Genomic DNA, 23708 nt, shown 5'->3' with positions numbered 1-23708 from the left:
AAGAGACAACACATGTTTCCACTTTCCTAAGAGTAGCTGACTAGCTCTTCTATCCTGTAATTGTTTCTAAATGCGCTTGCACTCTAAGTCTTGTTTTATTCCAGGTTTCTTCTGTTTTGTATGTTGTACGGTATGATTGGATGCAATATAAGGAAATCAGTTTGATATATATAAATAGGAAGACACATTATTATTTACTGAGGTATGTCATCACTTGAATTTACTGTAATTCAGAATAGCATAAAATGTATAACAAAGACTATAATGGTCACTTATGTGGCAGCCTTTTTGCAGTCTGTTTGCACACTATATTGTAAATTTTGTAGTAGCTTTTTATGCTTTTACACGTTTCAGAAATTTCAAAGTTTCATAGTAAAAAGGCTTTACAGTAGCTTCTAAATATAAATAAGCTTAAAAATGAATCTTGCAAAACTGCAACAATCCATTTAATAAAATACCCATTTTTATAAATGCCCTGAAAGGAGTGGGTGAAAAATAGTGTGACACATCATGTGGGCTTAATCTGTTTCGTATAAATTTGCTGTGATAGCTCTAGTTCAATATAGATAATGTGCAATCTGTTCTAAACATCCAGTTGTACAATAAGGGTAATTTGTGGGAGACAGTTATGGATCTCAAGAGCCCTTTCATCATGCGAGTATTGAATTAATCTCCTCCTAAATGCTCATTCAGAAGGTGCCAGAAGACTGCTCTGTTTGGTTGCCATGGCAGATATTATTCTTCTGGCTCCTTGGAGAGCTAAATTTCTATAAACTATGAGTATTTTCAAGTTTATCAAAGGAGTAAGTTGTAGTTACTCTGATTTTTATTGTGGTTGACAGTTTCCCTCTGTCATATACTTGCATTAATTTTCTTCTTTAAAAATGCCCTAAAATTTCTTTTTTCCTACTTGCTTTCTCAAATAGAACAAAAACTTTCATTTAGAGACAAAAAGGGGCAAGAAGATATTTTGGATATAGAATCTTACAGTCTTTTTTAGGTAAAAATAAAAAGGAATCAGAAAATGTGTCACCTGTATGCTGAGAGACTAGTGGAAATGTCAGAATTCTGATAAATGCAGGTTGTAAACAGGGAAGGGAATGAAAGTACTTTTTTCAAGACTATACAGGGTCAGATACTGTGAAGGAGATTGGACTGATTTCTTATACAATAAACTTTTCCATTTGCATGTTCTCACATTGCACACAATCTGCTTATAGGCAGCAGAACTAATGAAGCCTGATTTCCTCGGGATTTATGTTCTGTCTTTCCTGAGCCTATAGACAGCTGTGCGCACATCCCGATTAAACAACTGGCAGCTACTCTGAGTCACAATTCTCTTTTCCATGACAGACTTGGATTTCCCTTCATACCAAGCTAGTGATTTTCATAAAATGAAGAGGAGCTTGGTATCCTTGAGACCTCTGCAAATTGATGACTTCTGTTGAAATTTCCTCATAGCTGGAAAGTCATTTTGTGGTCCCTTGCTTAGTGGCCCTGGCCCTTTAGACATCTGATTCCGGTGATTTTAAAGAGACGTACTGTCACTGTGAAAATTGCAGACTTTAGGAGATAGTTTTTGAGCACCACCGAAATTCAGAGACTTGCTTGAGCTTTAAAGAATTATTATTTAATAGTTATTCTATAGTAATACATGCTCTCAGTTCAGGATGTGTGGTCGTGTTTTTTATTTGCTTGTGCAGATGCCTATTACAATGTGGATAAACATGTGCTTTGAACACTTGAGCTTGAGATATATTTATTTTTTTTTAATTTTAGTGTTTTGGTTACTCAAGATAATTATACTCAATATAAACGTATCACAAAGGAAACTAACAGGGTAACAATTCATCAGAGTTTGCAATGAGATACTTGCCTGCATTTAGTTACCCAGGTACACCCATCAGTGTTGGAATTACACTGTTGAGCTCACAGAAAATTCTATGTTTCAGACATCTGAAAAGTAACCCCCTTGTTTGCTACCTTATTACCAAACTCTGCCCTTTCAGAGACATCCAGAAGCAAAGCTCTTCTTGGCAGTCCTGTGTCAGCTGTGCAGCTGAAAGACACTCAAATCTAACTCCTAATCAACTGTGAATATGTGGGAGGACTGTGCTTTGAATCAGTGACAGTGTGAATGATCGTTTGGACAGGCATTGAAGGGAGGAAAGGAAGCTACCCATTAATAACTGGAGTTGTCAGAAGTGTTTTGTTGATATGCAAATTTACCATTTACCTACTTCCAAGTCCTTTTTAGCCTAGTGAGAGGGGACAGGGCATACATAAACTCTTCAGGTACTGAATAAGCAATAAAGTATTCATACTGTCCTTTGTTATGAATATGCACCTACAGTGTGAAACTGTGAATGGATGGCATGTGTTAGCCTTCCTGGCAGGGGACATTCGATGTGTGTACAAAACCTGAGGGGAAGGCAGATATTTAGAGAATTGAGAAACTCTGAGTAGGATAATACGTCATAAAGCACTTGAAATGGAATCATTGCCATTGCATTTTCTCTTTACATCAAGTTGTACATTCTCTTTACTTCTTGCGTTTCTAGCCCAAGATTGAGGAAAATGCCCCTCTGGCCAGAACCTACATGTAGTTCACTTTGCCAGCAAATCTGTTAGAGACCATCTCATTGAAACAGCAGCTGAACTATGAAATGATTGAATTGTGAAGCAATTAAACAGTTAAAAATTAATGTAAGAAGGTTAGTCACACTAACATGAGGGATTTTTCAATGTGCAAGCAAAATAGGGAGCACATTAAATGAAGCAAATGAGGCCTGGTGTGTTAATGAAGGATGTAGGGTTTGGGTTTTTTTACCTGAATGTCTGCAACAGTCAATAGACAAGCACTGCCTGTTCTTTCATTCTTCTGCAGAGCATCATAAACACAGCATTTCTGCTGCATTTGAAGTGTCATACGCTTCTGTGGAAAAGCAGCAAGGTTTGACATTTGGGAAATGAGAGAGGTTTTATGTTCAAAGAAAAATGGTTAGGGTCAAAGAGCATGTCAGTCTTCAATTAGTATTCAGCGTCCTTTTAAGTTAGCATGGTGAATGCTTTAGATTCTTAGTGCCTAGCCTGTAGTTAATTCATTACACACTATGCTGGAAAAACTGCAAGAAATATTTATTTCTTTTGACAAGCTGAAAATAACTGGGTCTTGTTATTCATACAGAGAGCGGGATGTTGAATGTTGTATGTTTAACAGATTATAAAGTACTCAAATGTGTTCTAAGGTAATTTAGCTAGTAGACAACAGTGGAGTTCCTTTAACCTTCTCTTCCTGAAATAAGTATTAACCTGAAGTGAATGGCATTCTGTCAACACAATACAATAATCTGCTAGAAACTTTCTGAAATCACAGTGCATATGCTGTAGTTTTCTGTAGACAGGCCTATATACATCACTGCATGTGTATCAGACTTGGTACTGCTCTGTTACAGAAGTAAAATTATGTTGCTGCTCTGTGTTTATTTAATAAGAGACTGAAGTCTCCAATATTTAGAAGGAATTTTCATAAAAAACCAAAATTAATTTATGAGCATGAAAGCACCGACCATTATATATGAATAGCTTTATGCTTAACCGAAAGAGTAAGTTTTCCTATATGTACTCTCAGCATTGGTTCTCTTTGATGTGCAGCTGTATGACTTACAAGTAACAGGGCATGGGATGCAAGGTAGCTCATATGCAAAAGAGAACACTGTTTAGAGCAGATCTTTTAGGGAGATAATGTCCTTTTTGCTTCTGAGAAGCAGGCTGTTCAGGAGGTTTCAATGGTGCTGTTAGGCTCTGCATACCAAAGCATGCTTTTTAAGATGCCAGCTCATATAAAACGGATTAGAGAAGCCAAGAGGAAAATATCTGGCAAAAGAACTAAATTCGGACAGATACTTTTTAAAGCTTTATTGTATTTTAAATTTTAGAAAAATATATGACAATTAAATGGAAAAGCAGGGCTAGAAACAAATAGAACATTTTATAAGTTAAGGTTCTGTAATACTCTTTTTCCTTTTTTTTCCTTTTTTTTTCTTTTCTGTTGACAGCAAGTAAAACTTCAGCTATCATTTCAGAGCATTTGCGCCTCTGTGGTTTGCTAGGTTATTCACCCTATTGTGTGTAATGTGCACTGCTTATGGCTGTATATCCTGCAAAATTGATTGAAAACAATAAGATTTGCTTTTCTAAGAAGGATTTGGAGAATCTGAAGTTTAGTAGTTGAGTTGCCCTGTTTGATTTTGGGTTGTTTGGTTGTTTTTTCTTCATTTACAGGCTTTTTTTTTGAGAATGCTTTAGTTCTGGAGTCTTTGTTAGGCCTACATAACCAATCTATGAATTTTTTTGTCTGATTCCCTTCTTTTCTTAGGGGAATCTTTTTTTTTCTTCTTTTTATCTGTTTCCTCAGGTGATGATATCATTCATATTCCAAGGTTGGAGCTCTACTGGCTCAATTTTTGTTTCACGTGGGAGGTCTGGTTGGAATGTGTGTGTAGAAATGAGCTATAACTGTACAATCTACCTTTGTTGTCTTGGAGCAAAGCTGTCCCAGAGCAATATTTATTGTGATAGTGCACATCTCAATTGAAAAGTGCTGCCGTTCCGTGTCCTCTCCTTTGTCCCTCCTAGAGGGAGTAGAGGGGAGGAGGGAATACTCAAAACATGTCCTGTTTGGCCAGAAAATATTACCTTATCAGACACTGAAAGTTTAGTAGAGTGTTGGCTTATTCCAGAAGAAAAGTACAAGCCAGAAAGGAACATCTCCCAGATAAAATTCTGGAATGAATCAATGGGACAGTTGAGCAGAAAGGATGGAGAGGTGCAGAGAGTAATTATCTGTATTTATGAGAAAAAAAAAGGAGGAAAAAAACAACCACTCCAAAACCTCAGGAAAAAGCAACAAAGACGTTCAAGATGATAAAGCAAGAACTTTTTCTTTAAAGATGAAAGCAAGTTTTTGATACCAGAGTGTCACGTTAAAAGGGGCAGAAGAGACGAATTTTCTGTCCAACCTGTATTACTTTATTTTTTGTCTATCACTGTCCCCCCCAGGAGATCAAAGCCTTTTAATGTCCAAAATAGTCTATTAAGCATCTCACCTAATGAGACCCTTGGTTTAACAGATTCACTGAGACGCTCAGGACATTTGATACCTTCTTATATAAGGACTGCACTTAATAGTGATAGAAAAACCCCTCAGCAGGTTTCTTCTATGAGTTATTTCGCCATTGACAAAACTGTCAGCAACTAAAAACAGACTCACTCTAACAGTTCATGAAATAACACGTTTATTCATACAAATTTGTGACAATTAATGGGGTTTGCTGTGTCTGGAATAGGATCTAACTGCAAAACCACACTTAAACTATACAGTAATAATAACAAAGCAAAGCATAGGCACGCATGCTAAAGCAAAAGCAACTTACAAAGACATAAAACAACTCTACAAACTTAAGCACAAGCTTTAAAGAAAAGCTAGTTACTAAGAATACTATGAAGCAAAAGTAAACTCTAGCTATTTAAAAGCAAGTAATTAGCGTGCATAAAATAAGTCTCACCTTCTAGGTGTCCCCAAATGTGGAAGGAGAAAAGGCAGCCCATCAGCTACCTCCACAGAGTTGATGGAATTTTTCCCCTGTTTTTGCTTATGTCCAATCTCTTTTTATACCTTTTCCTTAGGCAGTTTGAGTACTATAGTCAATAAACTAATTTTGGGGTGATGGTAGACAGATGAAATAGGCCCAAGGGTCCACTTCCTGAGTTCCCAGCAGCCAAGATGTTCAAGAAAAAATGCCCGTGTTATTTCCATATCACTCCTTTATTCGTTTTAATCCTTTTGTCAGTTTCTGGGAATGTCTCCCCAGGTGCAGGGGTTTTTCAGGAAGCCATCAGGAGGCTTTTTTTCTCCTTTGTGTGGCCTTTCTATCACCTTACACAGAGGAAGTGTTTTTTTCATCCTAGAAAAGAGAAGGCTTCAGGATGACGTAATTGAGGCCTTCCAGTACCTGAATGGAGCCAAGAAGAAAGATGGAGAGGGACTTCTTACAAGAGCATGTGGTAGGGTCAACCCACGACACAGGACAAGGGAGAATGGCTTCAAACTGAAAGAGGATAGGTTTAGATTAGATATTAGGAAGAAATTTTTTCTGTGGAGGTGGTGAGGCACTGGAACAGTTACCCAGAGAAGTTGTGGATGCCCCACAACAGGACACCCTGGGAGTGTTTAAGGCCAGGTTGGATGGAGCTCTGAGCAACCTGGGTGTGGTAGGTGTCTCTGCCCAGTGCAGTGGTCTTGGAACTAGATGATCTTTAAGATCCCTTCCAACCCAAGCCAGTCTATAATTCTTTAGAGATTTTGCATAATGACCAGGGCCAGTTACATCTGATGCCCAGATAAATGGGGATAATACTAAAACCATTTCCAAATAAGCTAGGGAAAAAATATGGTGCTATTTTGAGTGACATTACTCTAATGTTGTCCAGATTGGTTGATCAAACTTTCAGAGATGTGACCAATCATAGTTCCTTCATAGACATGTTAGGAGGAGTTTAAATTTCGATGCAGAGAAAATATTTTGAAGGTTTAGCAGACGTGCAGGCATGGTGACCCTATAGCTTTTCATAGGAAAGAAATAGGAAAGAGTTGCAGGATTTTAAAAGTTTTCATAACTATTTTGGTCATCCTCATGTAGGAGACGGTAAATCTGCCAGAATGGCTTTTAATATTCAGATATTTAATATTCATATTTTTAATATTCAGGTCAGACACTGAGAGAAAAGAACTGTGTATTAGGTAACTATTTATATTGCAGTGTTTCTGTAGTTGTAGCACTTAGAGGGCTTAGACACATAAAGACTTCTGTTGCCTTAGCTCTCTATAAAAATGCTCAAGTGCTAAGTTCCTGGCCCAGAGGTCTTTTTGGATGTCTGTGCTACAGGTACAGGTCACCATCTGCTTGGTCCAAAAGCTCTGTACAGTTCTGCCTGTGTGCTGTTTTTGGTTACCTAGGAAAAAATAACGAAGATTAGAACAAGCTTGGGCAGCAACACAGCGTTAGATGTTTAAGGACAATTTCATATGCTGTTGGAAGAGTGGGACTGCCCAAAACAAAGCAGGCATTACCGGATTGTGTGAATAATTTGAAATAAATTGAATAACTAAGGAGGTCTGTTCCCCTCAAAGGGGATGAGGTTTATTACCAGCGTCTTCTTGAGCTGTTGGATTTTTTCAAAAGGTAAGAGTACTCATATAAAAAGGAGTACCAAATTTACCAAATAGAGGAGGTTCTTGTGGCTCTTGGTCCTTCCTGTTTCTGCCTTGATAGATGCTATCAGATTATTCAGTCTGTCTTTTGAAAAAGGCTTGTTCTACTTTTAGGAGATAGAAGAGTCTGTTCTTACCATATTTTAGCTAACATTTGGTAACCAGCAGTGAGTGAGGTAAAATCTTAATGAAATGAAATACAGATGGGTTTGGGTTGATGGAAGTACTGTTGAGTAAACCCAGAATTTAGCTGGTCTTCCAGGTTGAGAAACTCTTAAGTGGCTAAATTAGATTCACATGTGGCAGAAAGACACCTTTCTTCTGCAGGTGAGACACACCCAGAGCTTTTCTTACTTGTTTTTAAGGTGGTGATGTTGAAATTATCAGACCAAAACATTAATTAGTTCATCCAGTTACTTCTCTAGGAGTGGTCAATCCTGTTGTTTCCATGAGAAGTGTATAAAAGTGTAGTGAACAGTTAAAACTTTGGAGCAACTGCTAATGGGAGCAGTTGCTTACTTGCTATATCAATTAGTATTAAGCTTATCTCATCAATAGGAAGATGTGCTGCTTCAAAACCAGGATTATTTTTAATGCCACTGTGTAGCTTCCACTTTGTTGCATAAGCAGCTGTATAGATCTTAGTAATTCTGAGTTGTATTTTCTCTTTTATTTTTTCACTGATCAGCAGAAATCAAGAAAAGAGATTGAGTGATTCACTAACACGGGACAAAGACCTCTTTTCTTCTTTCTAGTCAAACCCCTGCAGATTTCATGAGAGAGAAAATTTATTTAAGGTGTTATTTATCTATTTTTTCCTAGTAGTATTGGTGATTATTCCCATGTCACAGAAAGATGAAACAAAATCAAGAAGCGAGTTCAGCAGATGGCAGTTTCAATGGAGTATGTTTCTTTGATCAAAAGTTAATAAGATTGCAAAATTCAAATATAATTATTTGAAGGTTATTTTTATGAGGTTCATACTGAGTAATATAGAGTAACATATATAATATATATTTTAAATTAATGCTCTATGGTAATTAGTCTTTAGGATATACTATCTGCTGAAAAACTCCTTTGCCAAACTAAAGTGTGAATTCCCCATAACATTCTGGTAGCAATACTGACCAATTCCTGAATTTCACAGGTTACAAATGAGGAAGGCATCAGGAGAAGAATTTTCAAGGTAACAAAACCAAAAAACCAAAACATGGAAACCAAAACCTAACAGGCTCCCATTAATATTGTTGATAATGCCCCTTGAAATACAAGCATTGTTAAAGTCTTCTTTATGAATGCATTTTCTTTATTTTATATATATAGATAAATAGATAGATGCAGTATACAGGTACACACTGAGAGAGAGAGAACAAGCATCTGTGTGTGTGGATGCTATTCAATTCCTTTGTAGATGCACTCTTACACTGGTTTATTGTAAACCACAGCCTCATACTCTTTTCCTTTGCTGTATTTCCTTACAGCACTAATAATTACCATTATTTCCTATTAATAGGGAAAATGATACGCTCTCTTTTTAGTATGTAAGAGATACTTGCTTTAGTTTATTGAAGAAATGTTTTGCTATGGTTGTGAATTCTTATTATTTTAGAAAATGATGTAACTGATGGCCGTGGCTTTTGCAGTTCTGTTGCTCATACAATGGTATATGCAATTTTCACTCTTTGCTTTTGGATTATTTCCAGTGCCAAGAAGGAAGCAGGAGCATATGAGCACTGACATATTATCAAGAGCAAAGTGCAGAAAATGGATTTCTGCAGCTTGTTAATATTTTGTAATTATTTGTCCTGTCCCAGCTTGCATGTTTGATTTGCCCTGAAGGTTCTCTGGGAATGTGTGTTCACCTTCCATCTTATACCATCACATAAATTTGCAGTGAATTAGCTAGGTGACTCACTGGATAATATTGACTCACTTTACTGATGCAAAATCATATGATGTCTTTAGCATTTATTTAGAGTCCTTTCACAGCATTTACTGGCATGTTTGTTAAAATATGGTTGGTTTGACAGATGTGACAACCTATTTTATGGAGGTCTTACCATAAAATTTGCAAGATAACATATGTTTTCTCACAAATGGTAATGTTGTACAGTGTTTCTATAGCAATCAGACAGTTTTGATGTGCTACAGCTAATGTGTTGAAGAGAAATTATTTTAGATGTTTGTGGTTGCATACTAGATAATGAGTTTGTTGTGATAGATTAGAATTGAGAAATAGGAATGTGATGGTACTGGTAACCCAGGGTATCCAGTAAAAGCACTTTGCAACATATAACAAATATTTCAAGGCCAAGCCTTGAGGTCTGATAGAATTAGTGTGGCAATTGAACATGAATCACAATAGTTAATCCCTCAGTGCATGCCGAAGCTGGCACCATTAGCTCTAATTTCCATTGAAGCAAAAGAAGGAGATCAGTCTTGAACAGCAGCTGGACTGGAGCTGCATATATCTGTTCCACACGTTTGTTTCTAGGCTTCAGTTTGTTGCCAGGCTTTATCCAGCCCCTCTCAGCAGTGCCCCAAAGTGGGGCTGTGCTAGTGGTACTTCGTCCTTCCTTTCCTTCCCACCGCTCCTGTAAAGCAGGGCAGAATGATGGGAGTGGGAAGAGAAGTGCAGCTCTCTTCCCAACAGGAAGCTGCCAGCTTCCAGGGCCAGTCCTCTTGGCAGTTTTGCTGGCAGTAAGTTTGACCCTCACCCACCTGTGAATTTAGAGTTAGAAGGGAATGATTTCTCTGAAGAAATTGGAAGTAAAAATCTAAGGGAGAGGTTGCAACTAGGACAGTAGAACAGAGGGAAGAGAATCAGAAAGGAATAGATAAGAAAAGGAAGTAAAATGCTTTAATAAAGCAAAAATACTTTAAGGAGATTAAAAAGCAGAAAAAAATCAGGAGTGTTACCAAAGTGTATGAAAATTTACTTACTCTGTGCATGGAAAAGCTGCATAGACAGAAGATTCATGTGGAAGAAGTAAAAGAGTAATTGCAGTATGCATGCCCCTTTCTGCAGTTATTCAAATTTTGTTTGGAAGGTAACAGTTTCAACATGAAGTTCTAAACCTAAAAATTTATGCTTATGCCCTTATGTATTGTCCTGTGCAGAATTTAAATTAACAGAGAGAAACTGGGTTTATGGGGTTGGCAAGGCATGAAAATAATAAAATTATGTAGTCAGAAATCATTCCTACATTTTTTCCAATCTAAACTTCATCTCAAAATATTTTTCTGCAGTTCCTGTTGTATACCATAGGGTGTTCAAAGGCGCTAAAGCAGATCTCAGAAACAGAATACACGCTAATGCTCAGCATATCTGCAGATCACTGTTTTATCTTCATATTACAAAACTGCTTAAAATATCACATCTCTTTAGCCTGAAAATAGTAGCTCTTATACAGCTTTAATTTGCTCTTTATTGCAAAAGAATTTCATAAAGCTTTACAACAAAATTGCTGATGGTATTAGAGGCAGAAACCCACACAGTTTCATTAGGGTCTCTGATAGCAGTGCAGGTAGGTCTGAAAAAGGGGCTGCAGAGGAAGAGCACCCAGGGCATGGCAGCACTGATGAGTGCAGCAACACATCCGTGTAACACATAGGAGTACTTTGTTCTTCTACTGAAAAAGCAGACAGGAGGAGAGGAGCCTTGCCAGTTGAGTGCTACAGCACTTCAAAACAAAGGTGGTGAATAACCTGCAGCAAAGAAGGTTTCTTCCCATTTACCTGTGGGAAAAAGGGAAAAAGCATTTTGTTCACTCATAAGGTAGGAAATGTATAAACGGAAGGAAGTCTGGTTTCACTGAAGTAAATGAGAACTTTGCCATTGCCTTCAAGGAAACCAGACCTTTACCCTTTGCTAGGTTGTTTAAAATTGCAACAGGCTTAGCAGAGTAATTTCTAAATATTACCATACCTGTAATTTAGGACTATGTCACTGTTATAACTTTACTCATTTCGAAGAAATGCAGTTATAAACTACCAAGCCAACCTTTTACTCATTTTCAAAATACCTGTGCAAGCTAATTTAAAGTTTATTCTGACTCTCCTACCTGCTTATTAGAAAGTCTTTTGTAGCACAGTGAGAGTAATGCTTCGTGTTCAGTTGTGCCTCTTCAATGAAAGTGGCAGGTTTAATAAGCTGTATGTGTCCTCTGTGCACGTGTGTGTGTATCTGCGTAGGGCTACCGAAGCTTCCAAAGTGCCAATACACAGATGTCTAGGACAGAGTGAAAAGCAGGGATGACATATATTTCCCCATCCTCTGCCTGTGCTTAGTTCGAGAACTTCCCGGGCCAGATCAAGCCATGAATCCATTGTAAGTAATTTGGGTAACTGACTTTACCTGAATAGGTACATGACGTAATCTGATCCGACAGATATCAACTTAAATACGTATTTACAAAGCAAATCAATAACCTGTAACCAATTAATACATATGCTTAGCCCAGTGTTTAACTAAGGGAAAACAATTTGTCTCTTTCCAAGAAGGCATAGTCTTCCCAAGGAGCAGGGTACTTGGCAGAAGGGGAATTTGCCTTGTCCCACATGCCTTTGGTGGGAGAAGGAATTCTATCATTGCCATTTCGGAAGTATTTGCAAAGAGATCTTTGGCATATTTTAAAATCAGTAGAATTGATTTCTTCAGAACATTTATAAAATTACTGTAACTAGCAGTTGGTTGCCAGCTCTGTGTTGATAATTTTTCACTAGGCTGTGAATAGGCAAGAGCAGAGCCCTCAAGGGAAGTAGAAGAAATCTTGTCTTCGAAGAGAACAATGAGAATGAAAATATTACTCAAAATTATACTCTAAGGACAAGTGCTTGGAGCAGGAGAGTCTCTTCAGGGGAGGACAACAAATAAGGGACCCTGGCAGGTCCCTTGTTGCTGGTCTTGGATTCCTTGCCTGTTAAACTCTTGGAGTTGGAAATAGTTCTTCTTCACCAAATAATCCAAATATTGAATAGTTTTTCCTACATTACTGCATTAAAATGTTATTTTTTTTAGTACTGTGGTAAGAGTAACTTTAGAATTAAATTCACTTTCTATGCTGTTAGAGCAGATAAACAGAGAGGCAAATTCCTTGTAAGAAAGAAGTCCTTCACAACAGTGATTGCTTTTCCTATGTGTCTGCACAGTACTTAGTGTGGAAGTCTGATTTCTCCACATGAGGTCTGTGCTTCAGATGTATTTTGTTATATTCTACTTACACTGTTCAGTTGTTTGATTTCTCTGACATATTTGTCCGGCTGAAGTTTCTTGACTGCCACAAAAGAGGTGGAAATTTTGTGCTTGCACCACTGTGACTGGTGTGTGGCAGCAGGACAGAGGACAGCCATGCACCCTGCAGTTTGTCTGCTTATTTATGTCAGAGTTATGTCACAAATGGAAATTTCCAAAAATAATAGCTGAAGATGGTTTTTTAGTTTCATATCTGAGTCCAGTCTAGATTACCTAATGAATTCTCTGCACAGAAGGGTAGCCGTTTCTTCTTACTACACGTTTCTTTGAAAAAACCCTAAATTTAGAGAGAAATGTGAGCATAGGTTATAACTGAGACCAGCTGGGCTTGGGCTGAGGCTAGGCATGCCTTTGTGTCCCCTGGCAGAGCAGAGGGTGGGCAGAGCACTAGTGCTTTGGGTGCTTAGGTGTTGGGCTTTGTGTGCCTGAGTTCCAGCGAACGCATCTGTGTCTGGAGACACTGTGCTTCTCACACAGTCTGTTCCCTGCTGTTGCATGGATTACAAGCAGACATGTTCATGCGTCTCTGTTCTTTTTGTGGCATTAAATGGTTTAAACTAGTCTCTTGCCTTTTGCACATCAGAATTTGTTAAAGCATGTTGGCAAAAACTGTGTGGGTTTTGGCACGTGCAACGCTGGAATAGATGTTGTGTGGTCTCCTCTGGCTAAACCTCTGTGATGTGAGTTTATGCACTTGAGGGTGGCTTCTGTCTGTAACCCAGCAGGTCTCTTCTGGCATTAAACTGGGAAAAATGGAAGCACAGAGTTAACATAGCTTTGCTTACTATTCTGAAACTTATATCCTCCAGAAACTGTAGTGAGCTGTGTACTTTTGGCATCACCCAAGCACTTGGCAGTGCAGAAGTGTGGGGAGGAAGGACTGTCAGCTGTCCCACTGCAGTGCCACCAACCACCTTTGAGTCCTTCACCACTGCCGCTGATGTTTTTTCAGACGCTGGTTTCACTGTTTCTCAGCTGTCCCTCCTGCATCCTGAGGCAGAGTGAACACAAAGGATGTGAGCTTAAGGAGTTAAATTAGTGTCTACTGAGCGATCTGGTCCTTAGCCAGGCTGCTAACTGCTATCACAGAACCACAAAATGGGTCAGATTGGAAGGGACCGCTGGAGGTCATCTAGTCCAAGCTCCCTGCTCAAGCAGAGTCACCCAGAGCATTTTACTCAGGATTGCATCCAGACAGCTTGTGAGTATTTCCAGGGAAGGAGATTGGAGTTGGTATAAAACTAACACAGCTAAATCTGCAGTTAGGCTCTAGTGTCAGCCATATCCATGCAGTAGGGATTTGTGTCCAGAGGGCTAGTTAAACTCTCAGGGTGCTGGGTATTTCTCTTCCAAAGGGTATGTGCCTGCTCAGGGGCATCCTGCTTAGTGAACAAGCTTGTTTGGAGAGGCAGAATAGTTTGTTTTACTCATTTTCTCTTGATTGGAACTAATAATTGCAAACTGGTAATTAGCATTCTCCAAAGCCCCAGAGAAAATAAATTGTATCATAGCTTACTCTGAAATCATTAAAACACTGTCAATGTGCTGCTAACCAAGGGACCAACTGCACCTTTAAACTGTAGTGATGTCTCTGTGACCCAGGTCACAAAGTTACGGAAATGTGTGAGTGACAGGCACACATCTGGAGGGACTGCACAGTCCTCCCCTCCCTTCTGAGACGTCACCAAGGTCATGTCACATTGGATGTTTTTGCATCATTGCTTTCATATCCAGTCAATAGCTTCTGACTCCAAAGTCTATTGACCAGCTGCTTATTGGATGGGAGGTAATTGCATAAGCTAAAGGGGAAAAGGGAGGCCATCCACTGGGCTGGGCTGGCATTCTGAGAGGGTGATTCCAGCACACACTCCTCATGAGGCATTCAGACATGTTGTTTAACATTGTGTATTTATCTGGCACTTGACAACTGCATGGTCAGTTATGGTGGGAAAAAGTTAATTTTAAAAAAGTGTGAACTAAACAAAGATAAAAATAATGTAAATGTTTTGAGGGACGGAATACATAAGTACTTCTGAAGAAAATACTATTTTACTATCTAATGTGACTTCTACTATTATTTCTGCACTTTTGTACTGTCTACTGAACTAAAATAAGGTTCAGCAAAGGGTGACTAATACTGTAAGAATATTGTAATGAGTATTAATTAATACTTTGCAATTTAAATCAGAGACAATATGAAGTAGATCAGAAAAAAGTCTTGGGAAAAAAAAAATCTACTACAAATGGGGTTGCTTTGTCTGCTGTTCCTCACAGTGCTATTAATCAGGCATGATACACCAAGGAACATATTATGTGATTCTGCAAGTTTTCCTGACTCTGCACTTACTAATTTTGCAAACCTATTGTTTCATTAGCGCCAGCCTTTGTACTTGGTATTCTGTCTTGAATTAGGCATACAAGAAAGGAAAGAAGAGAATTATTTCTTTTATTCTTTGCTGTTACCTTTTGTTTGTTGTAGCAGATTCCCACTCTAGGTCTGTGAGTCCAGGCAAACTTCCTGTCACAAATCCTGCAGAAACAACTATAGAAATCTCTCAGCCTGGGAGGGACTTCAGAAGGTCTCTCATCCAACCTTCTGCTCAAAATAGGATCAGCACCAAATTCAGACCCCAGGGTGGTGTGGGGCTTTTTCCCGTTGGGTCTTGGAAAACCTCTGTGGACAGAGACTATAAAACCTCCCTGGGCCCCTGTTGCAGTGCTTAGTTATCCTTGTAGTGAAATGTTATCTGTTGGGTTTTTTTGTTCTTTTGTTTTTTTGGGTTTTTTTCCTATTTTTTAATGACTGCTTTGTTTCTTATTCCCTTGCTGTGCACCTTGGCAAAGACCCTGATTCAATCTCCTTGCTGATCTCCTTGTAGATATTGGCAAGTGTCTCGGCCATTTCCCACAGGGCACGTGCATCAACTCCCTGCCCATCTTGGGTTCCATGAGTAGGCTTGGTGGTGTTGATCAGTATCCTTCTTGTACTGGAGGGCCCACAACTAGACACAGTATTCCAGGTGCAACCTAGAAGTAAGGAGAGTAATAGGTGCAGTGCTAGGTAACTTTTCAATTCTCGAAAAGTTAAGTTACTGTGATTGCTTACAGAGTCTACATGAGAGTGACAATTCACCATTTGTTTCTTTATTATTGTCAGTTTAAAATTCTTCTCACTTCCTTACCAAAAATCTTCATTTGACTGTTTAATGCTCACGTGTGGCTTTGCTTTATAGAGAGTTGTTTCCACTGGCTTGCAGCATCACAGGGCCATTGGTCTGGCTCTGGTAAATAAGGAAGTTGTGAAATTGTTCCTGCAAGTCTTTTATCACAGTACTGAAGTAGAGGGGAAACTGTACTCTGGAAATCAATAGCTTTCAAGAAGACTGAAGGGTTGTGCTGGATGACTTAAGTGAAAATAAGCATTCAGTGTTATATGATGGCTGTGTGGTCCTGGGATTTATAAACAGGAGTGTGCTAGTATAGAGGATGGTTATTACTACTGTAAAGAAGCATCAGTTATCATCTCCAGCTAAGGCAACTAACAGGTTGCTGAAAAACTGGTCAGAGTCAGAAATGAGGCTTAAAAGTAACCCCAAGCCTGCACCATTCCCTGCAGAGAGCGTTCAGTGCCGTAGACAGAAACCTTGAGGGAGGCTTTGTGATTCTAAATACGAAGTTACCACAACTTTCCACCGTTATAATCAGTGAGAACAAATTTCCATTAAATAAGTTTTTGAACTTTAACACAGAATAAAATACTAGATGTGAAAGAGCCTTACTGAGTTTTGAAGTGGGTGTTAATTTGCCTATTCCATAACTGGCTGGTACTTGCAGATTAAGCTGATGCAGTTCTCAACACAGAGCCAAGAAACTGCCTTTGTTGTGACTGTACACCATTAGGAGAGAATCATTTAATATATATCCGTCATGTTTTCATATTATAATTAATTTTAGAAAGTGGAAAAGATACCATGTAACACTACACTTTCTAACTGCTCATGAGCTGTGCTGTGTGGTGTATACAGGAAAACCAGAAGATGGATTTGCTGATAAAAAACATCTGCCTTCATGTCTCCTTATATTTAAATAAGCTATTTACATGTCCATTCTTCATATGAACAAACATATGTGTATGTTGAGTATACTTATGGAGAAGGACCAAACTGGTGAGTCATTAGGTCCTGTTTTTGTTGGTTTTCATGTTTATATGCTTTTTATTTTTTAAAATTGTTTTCCTCAGTTTGTGGTTGAATTGTCAGTTGGCATTAACACACACAGCGGTAAAATTAAGAGCAGTTAGGGGCTGGCTTATCAGATCTGAGCATAAGTGGAAAACAACAGTGTTCTAAGCATTTGACACAGAGCTGAGCAAGGGCAATAAATCAACATTAAACTGGCAAAGACTGTTAGCTGCCTGTTAAATGTTGGCTGTCCTGTAGAAGCCATAAAGGAAAGGTGAAAATGTTTGATTAGGTTATGAGTGTGTGTGGAACCAGCCCGGGTACAGCAGAAATGCTGGGCTATCTGTCATCCTCTGGTGCAGAAAGAAGGTCACAGATGGATTTGCAAGATAGGGTTTGTGAGAGGCAGCACATGCTTCTCAGCCACAGGGGTATCACGAAGCCACGTGCTGGGACATGCAGTGTCCTTGCTCAAAGCAGCCCTGCTGTGCAGAGCGAGGGGCAAAGCATCTCTTTGCTTCCATGCACTGTGCACAGGGCTGGGAGATAAGGAGGGCCATGGTCCTCCTCGTGCCATGCAGGAGTAAATGGATTTGCAGTGAGGCTGTGGCTTGAACTGAGCCCCAGCACTGCTAGTGGGAAGTACCTTGGCAACTCATCAGCTTTTGCTGTAGTTAAGGTCTGTGGTGCTGCTGTGTATTTCTGTTATTTCGTGTTTGTAGCTACTTATTTTTGTATTTTAGTATTTTTCATAGCACTAAATCACATGTTCAGACTTCCACAGACCCTCTAACTTTAGAGTTACCACAGCCAATACCCTGTACATTAAAGTTTGTGCTTCTGGTTGTGAGCCTGCAAAGGAAGTAGCCTGATTTTCCATGCTTGCTACGCAACTCTATTTGTGGTGTGAAAGTATCTCTTACGTTTTATTAAAGTCCTTTCAGAAAATGTAAAGTTGAAATGTAGGGAAATCTAAGTAATTGGTAAAGACTATTTGTAAACCACATTGAAGGTTTTTTGCTATTTCTCCTGGAAGTTCTGTCTAATTATATTACATGTGCTTTACAAAGAAATTTAAACTTAATAAAATGGAAATAGCAAATCTATTGAATTACAGCAGATAAATATTTAGAGCATTTCCTAACAGCAGAATTTTAGAATAAACAACACTATAGCCCAACTAAAATAAACTAATATTAGTTTAAACATGTGCTTCACTTACGTATTGCACGGGCTACTGTTGCTAAGGGTGCTGTGTAAAACAGACCAGTAAGGATAAACCTTTCACTGCTGACTCTCAGTGATAATAAATGAAGAATGGTTTCTGAACTCTCATATCTGAACTGTGCCTCTGGTCAGAGGCTTTTAATACCCCTCAACTGAGCTTTGTTTGTCATTATGTAGCTAGTAGGTTTGAAAAGTATATGGAGAAGTTTTTAATACCTCTTTTTCTATATTTTTAAAATATTACTTAGAGCTTACAAAGAAATGTCTTTCTAATGGAAGAGTAGTTAACTCAGTCCCTCAGTTTGTGAGTGAACCTGTTGGGAAAGGTGATCTTAAAAGGTACCTCATCAGTTTCCTTTCTCAGGATCAGAGAAAAAAAAGTACACTCCCTTTCCCATATGTTGTCTCAGAGAAATATTTTCCTACTAAAACAGAACATTTTCTTTCATAGTAAAAGAAAATTTAAAAATTCTTCAGCCTGAACTTGGCAGAAAATTTCACTTTTTAAAGGTGACACCACATGTTGCTTGCCAAAGTGATTGCTCTTAGGGGAGCCTGCTGCTGCCAGGTACTGCCAAATATGTTTTGGTGTTAGAAATTATAAAGAAGAAATTATTGACGCAGCTCTTGGGGTTCTCACATGGCTTATGATTCATTTCCTGAAATATATGTGACCGCATTTGGACTGGTTTTGCCCAGGCTGTGTGTGCCATGCCAGCATGTGAAGCTATTTTAAGAGGCTTTTCTACTCACTGGCCTACTCAAGAAGCTGGAAATTTGTTTGTTCATGTCATATATTTTAAATATGATAGCACAAGATTGCCATCGTAAGAGAATCCCATCATAAGGTTAGTTCAGTTAAAATTAGGAGGGCCTTCAAAAATAAATTACAGTAGTCCTGCTTGTACAGAGTTTTGGACAGATTACCATTTAGTCATCATTAATAGTCATGTGCTTGGTTTTTTTCCAGACTTTGGCAAGCCCTGCAGGGATCAGAGAATAAAAATACCTTTCCAGTTTTCTGCATTCCTCATCAGTCCCCATATAATTGCAACACCACTCAGAATTTAAGAAAATCATTCTAAAATAAGAAAATTAGGTTTGCATTTGATGAATCAGGAACTTAATTGAATTGCTGTCTTCTGTATCTTTTATGTTTTTACAATAGGAAGGAAAGGTCACTTTAATTAAAGATGCTTTAGTTTTATTCAGACATTTGTTTAAATAAATGAATCAGGATGCAGAAGAGGAATCTGTATTCCAGCCTTTAGCTATGGCTTTTTTTCCTGCACTGTTGCTATGGAGAGGCATATAAATATTTGTATCACAAACTAATTTTATTTCACTTCTAGATGGCATGGAAATACAGATAAAAATAGTAAAGAAGAGTTGTTGTAGGTGTTTTATCATGCAGAGTAATGTTCTGGAATGGGTTCGGGCACAGACTAGCAGCAAAAGAAGGTAGAAGGTGCTGTGTTTATGCATCCAACATCTTTCTATCCCATGTTGTGCAGTAGAAATGGAATGAAAGTGTCCATTTGCAGTTTCCTCTTTTCCAATTTTTTTATAGTTCTAGTGGGTATTTGTCTTTCTAATAGCTTGTATGTTCTGGGCTGTTTGTACAAAAATGTAAAAGAAAGAACTTCAGCTCAGTAGCACGTGTCCATCCTCCACTGAGGGGATGGTACAGAAACTGCACAGCTGCTTAGGAGCTGGAAGGTGCAGAAATTGTTTCTTCATATGATCACTCACATCTTTTCATGTCGGGCCTTTTTCTTTCCTCGCCTGCCGAATTGCCTCGAAGGAGGCAGTGGTGCTGGACACCAGCTACAGCCTCCTGAATTCCAGCAGTGCTGTGCATCTCCTTGTCTCTGCTCCTCACCATGTCCTTTGGGCTGGTCTCCATCTCTTCTCCCTCCTCTAACTGTTGTCTCTCAGTCTTTTTCTTTGGGGACTTCAGTCATTGTAACTATTTCTTAGTATATCAGGGTGGTTCCAGCCTTCCAGACGTTGCAAGACCCTTGGATGACAACCCCAGGTGGTGTGAGATAGACGCCTTTGGCACAATTTAAACTCTGCTCTTGTTGCCCCTGCAAGTTCTGTGTTATGAAACATCCTCTCTAACAAGAAGCTTCACAGAGCAGCTCTGGTTTCTCTTTCTCAGCAGATATTTTCAACACCTGGGATTGTTATCCTGGTTTCACATAGAGAACTTTCTGGTGACATCCTAAGATAATGAAAACAAAACTAGTTAATAACAGGATTGGAAATAACACATATTGCCCTAGCAGTCTGCTACCTCCCTCTTATATCACAGGCTGTTTTTGTTCAATCCAACAACAACAACATAAAACCCACAACAAAACAAAGGAACAACAAAAAATGAAATACTGAATAACAGTTAACAGATTGGTGCGATGGGAGATGGGGGCAGCTAATGTCAGTTGTTCCTTGACCTTTTAAAATCCCTTAAAAGCTTAAATATTTAAGACCAGATGAGTTTTGTGTAAGGCATTATTAATCAGAAAAAGAATTAATTAACATACAAATTGCATCGTCATTTTCTGAGTCTTTTGGAGGGAAAAGCAATGCCTCTGTTAAAACTGTGTCTTTTGTAAAAGTCATGCGTAACAGGCTTGTGTTTTTTCGTTTTTAAGTACCAAAGCTCAAGCTCTTTTCTTTGGTGTAGTTTTATTATTCACAGTAGGATTTGGAAGTTCCCTGCTTTCAGATTTTGCTGGTTTGTGTAACTCATCTTGCTGCCACTGTACTCAGCGTATCTTCTCGTTTCTCTCTTCTCTGGCAGCAAATGAAGCTGGCGGCTGAGTCACTGAAGGAGTAAACACGGAGGAATGAGGATGACTAAAGGAGTCACATGTGAGGGGCACTGCTGGAGCGTGTGTTTGTGGTGGTGTGTGGCTCTCAGTGCACGCTCCACCATCTACTGAGTAGGTGGCACCTGCTTATGTGAAACTTGGTAAATAATCTTTGCCTGACACTGTAAAAAACTATATTTTCTCCCGCTCTCTTTGTTTCTCACATGTAATTGTTTGCAAGGTCAACACCAAATAAAGCACTCCAGCTTATGCCAGGTCTGGTTGAAATCTGCCAGACTCACTGTGCTTTGAGTGATTGGAAACAGATCCTGTGGGGAAGCATCCAGAAGCTAACTAGAGTTTTCAGCTGCAGCTTTCTAAAGGAAAAAAAGAGGTAGACTATTATTTAATTCACAGTGTATTGTCCCTTTGGGGTTATTGCCCCTTTTGTCCCTTTATTGCAATAGCTGATCAATCCTGTATTATTCCAAAGACTTGCTTATTAGCCACTGTTTGCCCATAGCAAATTAATTTAAATATTTTATACATCGCATAGGGAACAACCATGTACTCCATTATAAGATCTGAGAAATAGTTGAACATAAATATCATAGAGTATGCATTAGATACTCCTGTGTGCTGGCTCTCTAAATAAGCCTCAGTTAAAATCTTTTCAAAAGCTGGGTAAAAAGCATTCAGTAATAGTCAGATTGCTGATCAGTGATTTAAGTGTATTTATTTTTTAATTTACATTGGATTTTGGTATCACTTCCCTGGACCTTGAACTGCAGTATTGTGTGAATGGACCTTCTGATTAAGTGAACTGACGGTAACAGATCAATTAAACTTCATAGTTGATATACCAGTCCTTGCGTCTGTGGTGATATCTGATTTATTTTCATTGCATTTCACAGAAAGGTAGGTTTCCTAATGTTTCATTGTTTTCTGACAGTAATAGGACCAAAACCTGCAGTGTTTGCTCCTGTGACCTTGGGACAGTTTACTTTCGGCTGCTGTGACCTTCCTCTTTGGTAGATGTAACTTACCTGTACGTGAGACTTGCTGCAGTTTTGTTTGGAAAAATCTGCTGTTGCCATAATTAAGGTATTTGCCTACTTTGCACATTCCAGATTTCTGCCACAGGGCCCCCCCAGCAGAGTGATATAACTAAGCCAAAATAATGTATTTTGTGTGGAAAAAGCTCTGCAGGCGTGACCCAGTAAGAAACGACTGTGTTCCCTTGGGAAGAGGAGCAAACCCGTGCTACAGCTGCTCTGCCTCTGTTCTTGCTTCTCCCACTGTTAGTCCCCCACGCTGCTGCTATTTCAAGGGTATCTCCTGGGCTGCTGCTGTTTCACAGCCTGTTCTGAAGCCATGGCAGGGTTGAGGCTGAACAAGCTCTGCCCTGAAGAACTCCAAGGGGAGTCTGTCACCCTTCCTATAGTGCTGTAGAGGTCCCAAAACCAAAGGTTTTTTAGGGGGGACCAGCATGTTCTCCATGAAAGCTCCTCAGCTTTGCAGTCTCTTGCCCACTTTGATCTGAAGTTGCTCACGTTTGCTCAAGTTTTAACTGCTTAGTCGGTGTGAATGAGCAGCTCAGGAAAAGGAAAAATCCACCAGTTCGTGGTGGAGTACGTTCTTGTGAGCTTGTCATAGCCTTTTTGAAGGGATTCTGCTGGTCTGTTAATTGGTGCTGGTTTAGGAGCACAAAGTTGGTGTGTTTTGCTGATGGCAACTGTGTCAGGTGTCTGGAGTAATTTCTAAGATGGATTGAAAAGAGAATCGTGTCGTGTCTCAACTGCAATCACATGAAAAAGAAGTAAATCAACTTCTGCAAAATTGACTTAGTCTACAGAAAACAGAAGAAATGGACCCTACAGGGAAAACCACTAACAGGAAAATCTCTACTGAGGTTTAAGTACCCAGTGACATCAGTAATGTTAGCTGTTGGCCCTTGCCTTGGGCAAATCCCTTCACTTCTGCTTAGTTTCCTTATCTATCAGTGGAGATAATACTGTTCTTTAGGTGGATTCTCCATCTAAAGCTAGTAGGTATGGAGGAATTATGACCATCCACTGTGTGAGTGAGAACTGTGTTTTATAGGGATTAAAGTTTGTTCCAGATATTGGTAAAACTCTTGTTTTAGCATCACAAATGCTACACAGTCATGACAGAGAGTGTTTTGGTCCCAAAGAGCACACACTTTAGCTTGCTTAGAAATGTTCCCTCATATTGCCAAGTAATATTTTGTCACTGAACTGAAATTTAACTCCTTATTCCTTTGTATGCAGCTCTTTGCCCGTTTACTGGGGAAGGGTTGCTGTGTTTCATGCTGTTTCATACTGGGGTTTGGGTTGTCTTTGGGTTTTTTTTTTTTTACATTCATGATGGCATTTATTTTCATTTCTCTCTTGAGAGAAAAAAGATTTCTGTCTGTGCCTTTGAATGTGTTGATTCCTTTCTGCTGTAGGTGCATCTGTAAATATTGTGGAATGCCAGGGATGAACCTTATTGACCAAAATCAGTTGTCAGATGAAAATATTAGAAAGAGTAAGATATTTACACCAGTAACCACCACTCAGAAAGTATGGAATCTGAATGTCTGTTCCCAAGGTCCATGGCATGGTCCCTCACACCTCTGAGACAGCCATGGCTCTGGGCCTTTCAGGAGTGCAGGCCGACAGACATGGATGCAGGACAGTTCTGCCAGTGCCTGAATCTAAGCAATGGAATAAGCTCATCTCTGATTTCAAGCTTTAGGGAGAAACCAAGGATGAGTCCAGAGGCATCCTGTTTGGGAAGATGACTGTGGGAGTAGCCCCTACCCTTCTGTTATGATTTGAATTTTACACATCTCCATAGCAGCAACACTAACAACCAAGAAAGCTGTTTTCGAGGAGAAGGGCAGTCATAAATCATTTGCTACTGATACAAAAATTCTCTCATTGGGTACATTG

The 23708-nt window shown here is 39.1% G+C and overlaps 1 protein-coding gene across 2 annotated transcripts in view; it reads left to right on the top strand.

Annotated features, from left to right (window-relative positions):
* The window catches only part of ANO10 (anoctamin 10), a 125111-nt gene extending 103495 nt beyond the window's left edge, over positions 1 to 21616 (top strand). For both annotated transcript variants that reach the window (XM_064672101.1, XM_064672112.1), the window contains exon 13: positions 20742 to 21616. In XM_064672101.1, the coding sequence (XP_064528171.1) occupies positions 20742 to 20777 (36 nt within the window). In that variant the 3' untranslated portion in view covers positions 20778 to 21616. The remainder of the gene's footprint in view (positions 1 to 20741) is intronic.
* Positions 21617 to 23708: the final 2092 nt, after the last annotated feature.

The sequence above is a fragment of the Pseudopipra pipra genome, chromosome 1 (genome assembly GCF_036250125.1).
Source record: "Pseudopipra pipra isolate bDixPip1 chromosome 1, bDixPip1.hap1, whole genome shotgun sequence".
In the NCBI taxonomy this organism is placed as follows: Eukaryota; Metazoa; Chordata; class Aves; order Passeriformes; family Pipridae; genus Pseudopipra; species Pseudopipra pipra.
Note: the sequence above shows the minus strand (reverse complement) of the source record. Positions and strands in the feature narration are given on the sequence as shown.